The 8,185-nt window shown below is 48.7% G+C and overlaps 1 protein-coding gene across 1 annotated transcript; it reads left to right on the top strand.

Moving 5' to 3' along the window:
- The first annotated feature begins 1,077 nt into the window (after positions 1–1,077).
- On the top strand, positions 1,078–4,473 carry LOC127295300 (uncharacterized). The gene is made up of 11 exons (XM_051325228.2): positions 1,078–1,257; positions 1,342–1,500; positions 1,596–1,742; positions 1,810–1,964; positions 2,278–2,616; positions 2,716–2,846; positions 3,354–3,471; positions 3,570–3,662; positions 3,739–3,816; positions 3,901–3,988; positions 4,232–4,473. Exons 1-11 carry the CDS (start codon positions 1,113–1,115, stop codon positions 4,264–4,266), a joined length of 1,488 nt encoding a protein of 495 aa, XP_051181188.1. The 5' UTR covers positions 1,078–1,112; the 3' UTR covers positions 4,267–4,473.
- Positions 4,474–8,185: the final 3,712 nt, after the last annotated feature.

Here is an 8,185-nt window from a genome sequence, read left to right as displayed (position 1 = left end):
CGAGTAAAACATTATTCACTCCTCAACCCCGGATGACATATGAAACCTGCTTCACCTCTAGCCTACTACCTACTGGCCACTTGGCTCTATGGAGGTGAACGATCGCCCGCCGCTCTCTCCGGTGGTCTCTCCCCTGCTCTCTCCGATGCTCCTCCGTCGATGATCCCCTGCTCTCTCCGCCACGAACGTCAAGGAGGCGGCTCTATCCGCGGCCACCGCCTCCTGACGCAGTTGCCGCTCCAGGTCCTCCCGTCGCCGACGGTGATCCAACTCCTGCCTCTATAGGCGGAGCTGCAGCTCCACCAAACGCCGACGCTTGCAGACTTCTTCCTGAATCTACGTCTCCTCCCGCTACAACCGCCGCAGCGCAAGCTCCTCCCACCCCCTCTGTTGGTGCACCTCCCACCGGCACTGGGTTAGCTCCTCCGGCCGCCGCCACGCCTCCGAACTCTAGCCGCTCCGCTCCTCCACCTCCTCCCGCTGCCGCCGCTCCGCCTCCTCTCGCTGCCGTGCCACCTCCCGCCGCGCCACCCGCCGCCCTGCCGCTCGTCCACGACATAGGCATCTACGGTTGCCGCTAGCGCCGCCTCCTCCCACGCCTCGTACTTTGCGAGCTGCGGGTCTGCCTCCACGACTTCTATGGCCGCCTCTAGCGCTGCCTCGTCCCACGAATCGAACATTATGCTATTTTTCTAGGGTTTTGCACTATGAGGCAGGGGAGGAGGGATAATATAGACCGCCGACGAGGCGGGAAACCTCCCGCGCGGTGTCGCGGCGGGAGAATTTCCCGCGCGGCATCGTGGCGGGAGCATCGTGGCGGTAAAATATCCCGCGCGGCGCCCTGGCGTCACTGACAGGCGGATCCCACGCCCAAAATTTTCAGCATCGCGAGGCGCTGGCGCGCCCGATTCGCGCTTTTGGTGAAGTGGCCGGCACGGGATTGCCGGCGCTTCTATTGGGCTTGAAAAATCACCGGTGCCGTATGGGACGCGCCGGTGTGAGCCTATTTTCGTTTCCGGCCCCCAAATCGCTATCGGGGCCGCTGGAGATGCTCTTAGAGTTGCTCTCACACCCCTCGGTTCGCCTCAATCCCCAAAGGAAACCGTTGGAAAATGCCGAAGGCCGGCAGGCGGCGCACGAGGGCGGATCCGGGGACCGGGACGGGGAGGGAAGCGAAGAAGAAGAAGAGAGCAGAGGACCGGCCGGTGTTGTTCGCGGCCTTGGAGAGTGAAAAATCCCAATCCGAAGCAAAATTAGGTGCACAACTTCGGCTTAATTTTCCCTTTCGCATCACGACATGAGCAGGACTCGTATTTACTTGTTCGGTTTTTCTGTACCTAGATCGTGTGTACGCCGATGTGGTCGAGTCCGCGACGGAGGAATCCTCCGATCCACCCAGCCCTCTGCTACATAGACCCTACATCCCCGACGAGCTAGCTGATAGGGCGGACATACGTGCCGCTTTCCGGGAGGCCAATGCCACATACGAAGCAGACACAGGTCAGCTCCCCTCCTTGTAGCTTGATCCCTCTTTATCATTGTCGTCGCCAAGACACTAAACCTAGCTATTTATACTACTCGTATATGATTTGTAGAACGTCGGTCTGCTGTCCTCACCATGGATCGGTACTCTTCTAGTTCCTGCCTGTCCAACGACCGACGCCTGCTTCACATCCGGGAGGCAGCCAAGGATGCCGTGCTTCTTGCCGCCAACTCTATTATCAGCCTCTCGTCCTATCTTGGTACGAACCTATTTTCGAGCACATCTACCGAGCTAGTGTTGTGACTTTCGGCTTGCTTCCATTGCAGACGACGAGCCGCTGAATAGGTGCTGTGGTTTGTGGATTCAACGGGACGACAAGAAGAAAACCGCCCTTGTTTTGACGTCCGCCTATCTAATTCGCGCAAAGGATCCCCCCTCTGTGAGGAACCAGCTGACAGGCAAATGTCATCGTGATGCTAGCGTGAGCTTCTTAACATTAATTCACGATTCTGTTTATATCTATCTTAATTCAGTAATCGGTGTTCTTTTCTTTCTTTGTTTCATCTCAAAATTTTAATTATCTGTAATGCCTCAATCGGCAGCTAGCTGGTTAGAAGTTAAATGAGTTATCTCTTCAGTTCACGTAGAACAAAAGTGAACTACTTTGTACTTTTTAGAACAAAGACTTGGTTGGATGGTTTTTCTGATAAGTAATCTCTTGAAAATGGTTCTGTCAAATACTATGAAAATTTCTCGGAATCATAGTGTCATAATTTTTGCGGTTGTCTTTCCAGGTCATTGTTCACTTGCTGGACGGCACAACTGCATTAGCCCGTCTCATCTACCTCCAGGAGCAGTACGAGTTAGCTCTTTATGAGGTTGTAGTGGACAAAGCGGTTCAACTGTCCACTTTTAATGACAATGTGCATTCTGGTCAAGATGTTTTCCGACTTGGAAGAGATGAAAGTCTTGATCTAAGAATAACCCATGGTAGGGTGGAATATAGGATTCCAAACCGCCATGAGAGATGCCACTACATGTATTTTTCCCACGATGATGAACGCAGTGTATCTTCAACAACAACATCAAAGCCTTTTTCGCAAGGAAATTGGGACAGGCTAGATGAACGCAGTGTATGTACTATTATTTAATTCGAACTTTATGTATCCTACTTCTATGTTAATATTTTGTTTGTACAAAATATAATGTTTGCTATTGTTTCTATGCTGTAGTGGCATGATGATGGAGGCCCTATCATTGACTTAGAAGGGAAGGTTGTGGGAATGGTCATCAATCAAATGAAAGATACCTTTTTACCTTCTTCTATATTGCACAAATGCTTGGATTTGTGGAGAAAGATGAAGTACGATCTTTATTCTCAAATCATTTTTTACTACTGTTAATTAAACTAACGCATTCTCTTATATATTTTAGCTCATGTAATGCAATTGTACAACTACGAAATTATGTTTAGATTGCGATTTCTTTGCAATTATTACATTTGAATGAATTGCTAAATTTGATTTAGACAAATCATTAAGTGAAGCCTAGGTGCTACAAAATATGTGTAAGATTATAGAGAAAACGGGTGTTGGTCACCATATCGAATTCTGTGTGTTGTCCAAACTATTCCTATCCAGGGTGTAGGAACTAAATTTGGTGAAAATATTCAATTTTTCTACTTACCTTGGTGATCTATTTTTCTGGAGCACGATGTCAACTAATGCCTTGTTATGGTATTATTTCTGTAATGTTCTTGCCTAAGTTTTGTGTGATACTCATTTTGTATCAATTCTAATGAAATATGTTGTTTTATTTTAATATAAGTACGTAAAACGATTATCCTAATGATTATATATATTTGGCGTAGATGCATCCCTCGTGCCCACCTTGGAATGACTTTTACTTCTATCAAGTTTCTAGATCCTATTTGTATTGAGAGGATGAGACGTAAGCATAACATTGAATCCGGTCTTATTGTTGAACAAGTAAGGTTTAACATTATTTATTTTCGCATTGTTATTAGTTTTCCATAAAAAATCCTCCTACGCATGTTATGGTTTAATCATGGTCAATTAATCATTAGGTGTCAAAAGAATCAAATGCTGAGAAACTTGGAATCCGCAAGGGTGATATTATTGAACGTTTGAATGGACAGTATATTTCTACTACAACCGAGGTAGGTAGTAGTAAAATGCGAAAGGAGTAGATATTTTTATTTTTATGTGATGCTCTTGGTTTTTGTAACTTGTCAGTTGGAAAAAATGTTGCTGGACATAGGCGGGGACCATTTTCCTAAAGCAAAAGTCTTAAATGCCAAGCTAGATATTCCTGTAAGTTACTATCATGTTTTAACTATGGAATACATAAATTTAGGTTGATCATAGAACTTTGAAATAATTAAATTGACTTTACAGATTCAAATATTTCGTGCCACGAAACTTTGCCGAAGAGCTAGGAACTTGACTGTAACTGTATCGGATTGTGGAGAAGACATCATAGAAGGTAAATATGTTTCTTAACGTAGTAGTTGATTTTTTGTTGTCAGCCTAAGTTATAGTATTTCCCTCTTTGTGTATATTCAGTTTTTCTTGTTCAAGAATTGCCCTGAGACTTTATTGTAGACTTTTAGAATTTCTTGAATTCTTTCCTCCGCTTGCTTCGTTGCATGTGTAAATACAATGCGATAATCACCAATATATATACGTGGTGTATCTAACCGAACCATGATGTCTTTTATTTGTGTAGGCACTTGCCCTATCACTGTTGGCCTTTGGAGATGAGTCAATTATAAGTACATTTTTTGATCAACTGATTCTAGCATGGACACAAGTTCCGTAGATTACCAATTAACCCGATGCCAATTATGGACACAAGTTCCGTACATTATTTTTGTGTATCCTCAAACAAGAACTTTAAATTATGATGCTATTTTAAATGTAATTTCTGGAACGTATAGAAGAGCAGAATCTGGCTACTTATTGTGTTTTCTGTTTTGTGATACTCCAATCCTTTGATGTGACACGGGCGGCGAATCGACAGCGCAGCTGGCAACCACCCCTCCCCCTCCACCACCTCCTTCCCTGCCATCGCCGGTGGTCTCCGTCGGGCAAAGCCCGCGCGGAGCCGGCGGCGGCAGGACCTGTTTTCTCCGGCCGGCGGAGGGGCTCGCTCGTGGTTTGGGGAAGCTGCGGCGGCGGGATGAAGCTCGGGGCTTGGCGGCGGGAGGTTGCGGTGCACCGGCCGGCGGAGCCGGTGGTCGTGGCGGAGGGAGTCTGCGGCGGCCTGGTGCGTGGCTGCTGGCGGCGGCGCGGCGGGCCCGATCTGGGCTTGGCCTGGGTCGGTCGAGCAGTGGCCGTTTTGGGCGTTGCGTGGCTGCTGGTGGCCGGTGTTGGGGAAGGTGGTGGCGCGAGGCCGTGCGGGGGCGGCAGTGCTGGGGGTGGCGGGGCGCGGCCGGGCCGGATCTGGACCCTGCGGGCTGGCTCCGGGCGTGGGTGGACTGGGCGTCGCGGCTCGCTGGCGCGGGAGGCCCTAGCCGTGGTGGTGCTGCAATGGTGCATCGGCTAGGTGCTGGTGGGTGTCTGGGGGCGGCGGCCCCGGGCAGTGGTGGGTGTTGGTGGGCAAGGTGGAAGAAGGTGGTCCGGTCTTGGGCACGAAGCAGGATGGCGCGACAAGTCCCGGGCTAACGCCTTGTCTCGGTTTCTGGCCGGCCGGTAGCTGGCCGAGGCCGGCGATGGCGGCGGCTTCGGGCGCCGCTCCCTTCTTGAAGGCATTGCCGAGGTGACGTTCTGGCTTCCTGTCTGGGTATGCTCCAGGGAAATCCCTAGATCCACTGTGATCGGTCGATGGCGGCGCTCTTGTGTCGTCTTCCCTCTTGAGGGCATCGATTTGGAGCTACTTAGGTCGGAGGGACCCGTGGAAGATGGATGGTGTTGGCGTCGTGGGTTGCGTGGTGACGATGACAATGGTGAGCGGATCGGAGTTGCAGCATGTCCTTCGTCACCCCTGCCGTGATAGTGAAGTCGGAGTTGCGAGGCGACTTGTGGCAACGATGCCACTTGATTGGTGCTTGCGTCGGTGCAAGGCGTGCAACTTTCTCCTATGAAAGGTCACGGTTGAAGTCGGAGCTGCCTCCTCCTCGACGTGCTTGGCGGTCGACTGTTTGGCATAGGCTCACTTGGGTTCCGATGTCGTTTGCGGCGAGGGTCTTGGTGGAGGTTGTCTAAGGTGAAGTCGAAATCGCTGGCTCGTGGAGGAGTGATGACGATGACGCTCCATACGATGGTCTTTCTTTTCCATGGCGTGTGTGCTTTGTATGGGTAGCCAGGTTGGCCAGGGTGCTAAGTGTGTTGTTGGTTTTCGCCCAATTTTCTCCTAAAAATTGGGCACTTTTTTCTTCATTAATAAAATGAGCCACAGCGTTTGCTTCCGTTTCTCAAAAAAAAAAAAAATCTTTGCTGTGGCTGATGAATTGAACTTGGTAATTATGCTAGAGTGAAATGTTTGGCACAAGATCAATATATTTTACATTGACAATTCCAGTTATATGTATGTGCAGCAAACATATATAAGCTTTATCTTGCTGCGCTGGGTAAAAGCGAACTAGAATGGCCATCATGTAGTGATGTATATTGTATACTATTACCTCTCACCACGATGACTGTGTGGATATACGAGCTGAGCCTTTTAAGTACATAGCACAAGGTAGCGTGTCAGCGGTGAATCTGCTTCAGGTTTCGAACCATCTCCATCTCTGTCTGTCGTAACTCATCGTATATAGCACTCGGGCCAGTGCTGCAAAATTACAGAAAGACGGAGAAACCACCAAGAAATCAGCCAAACAAGATGTTAGATTATTAGGCAATTTCCGTATAAGATTAATTACCGAAAACAACATGATAGATGCACAAGCATATTTAACCACATACATCAGACTAAGCACATGCATCAGATATGAGCATGGAACAAGTAGCAGTGCAATGTAAGAGAGGAAAAGCACGTACATCGCGATCGGGAAGGTCGCACCAGCAGCAGCACCACCACCATGTGTATTGTTGATATCGCCCATGGTGTAGTCGGATCTGTCGATGAAGCAGCCAAACCGTCGAAGAAGAGCACGAACAGCAACGAGCAGTCGCGCCGAGACGCTCCCCAAAAACCTTATCGCCCGTCTCCCGGTGCAGGATCTCAACGGATGGAGTTTCGGAGGTCTGCTCTCCCGAACGGCTATGCACGCAGTCGTCGGGATGAGGAAGACTAGAGAGTAGCGCAGCAAAAGGAACTTCACGAGAGAGATGGACTAGAGAGTTCCGAGAACTGTATTTTTCTCTAGATCTGATCTATCTCCTTGTATAGCCTGGGAAGCCGACCCGACCGCGTGGGAAGCCAGGGACACGCGGCGAACATGCACATGCAGGTCGACACGTACCCAACTCAGTTTGTGCACCAAGAAAAAATTTAGGCTTCCTTGAGTGTCTCTCGAACTCGAACTCGAACTCGAGTCACGAAACGCGACGTGCGTGCGTGACGAGACGAGACGAGCCGAGCCGAGCCGAGCGGGCGGGCGGAGGAGGAGGAGTGCGCGAGTGCTCCTTCTATTCTCACTCACTTGGAATGACTAGAACATCAGCCCTTATATACCACTCCAACTCTCTCCCAACTAGCAATGTGGGACTAAACTTTGTCCCCCAAGGCTGTCCCAAGCTGCCAACGTGATGGGCCTTGAGATTTCAGGAATTGTAGACTACATGGGCTGCCTTACTGGACTGCAGCCCATCTACATTCAACAATCCCGCACCAGATCTCAAATGCACATCAGATGACACATTAGTTCCATTCACTGTTTAATATACCTGCACTTCAGTGGAGACTGTTAAGTTGAACTTCCCCTTATGTAAGGTGCTATGCTTGACTACAACTGAACAATGGACTATGCCTTGAATTCTCAGTCTTTGTGCAGCAAGTTTCGCTCAATGCCGGCACGGTACTAGGCTACCATAGCCTTCCCCTCGGGTGGAGCTTATAAGTCATACTCCTTGGCCCTTCATGAGCTTACTAGAGATTCACCCAAATCTCCCACACTATGACCAGTAGTGTCACTCATATAGGTGTGTTCTTCAAAGATCGCCCTGTAGGACAGCGTCTTCGCTCATCAAGAGCCGCTCAGAACACATTAAGACATTGTCAACCTGCCTTACAGTAGCTATGAGAGAATTGCATCTGCAGCGGAGTGGGAGTATTAAATTTTCTCTCAACTCAGTTACTCCGGTTTGTTTTCCCAGGTCCTAGTTCACGGAATTTCCGATCACATAGGTTGGGTTACCCCCTCGGAAACTCAAGTGGGTCTCAAACCAATCTCCCTCGATGCAAGGTCTATCATGTTTCTTGATAGTCCTTTTGTGAAAGGATCTGCCAGATTTTTAGCACTTTGGACATAATCCAATGCTATCACTTCAGAGTTCTTCAATTTTCTGACAGACTTCAATCTCCTCTTGATATGTTTGGAACTTTTCATGTTATCCTTAGAACTTTTCACTTTGATAATCACAATTTGATTATCACAGTTCATGAGGATGGCCGGTATTGGTTTTTCAACCATAGGCAAGTCCATCAAGAGCTCACGAAGCCATTCCGCTTCGACAGTAGCTGTATCTAATGCTGTGAGTTCTGCTTCCATAGTTGACCTCGTTAAGATGGTCTGCT

This window comes from Lolium perenne, chromosome 4 (genome assembly GCF_019359855.2).
Source record: "Lolium perenne isolate Kyuss_39 chromosome 4, Kyuss_2.0, whole genome shotgun sequence".
Classification (NCBI taxonomy): Eukaryota; Viridiplantae; Streptophyta; class Magnoliopsida; order Poales; family Poaceae; genus Lolium; species Lolium perenne.
This window is presented reverse-complemented; position numbering and strand designations above follow the sequence as displayed.

Coding starts and splice junctions, on each gene's coding strand:
- LOC127295300 (XM_051325228.2), top strand. CDS start 1,113: ATGCCGAAGGCCGGCAGGCGGCGCACGAGGGCGGATCCGGGGACCGGG. Junction 1,258..1,341: donor CCAATCCGAAGCAAAATTAG/GTGCACAACTTC, acceptor TTCTGTACCTAG/ATCGTGTGTACGCCGATGTG. Junction 3,817..3,900: donor ATGCCAAGCTAGATATTCCT/GTAAGTTACTAT, acceptor TTGACTTTACAG/ATTCAAATATTTCGTGCCAC.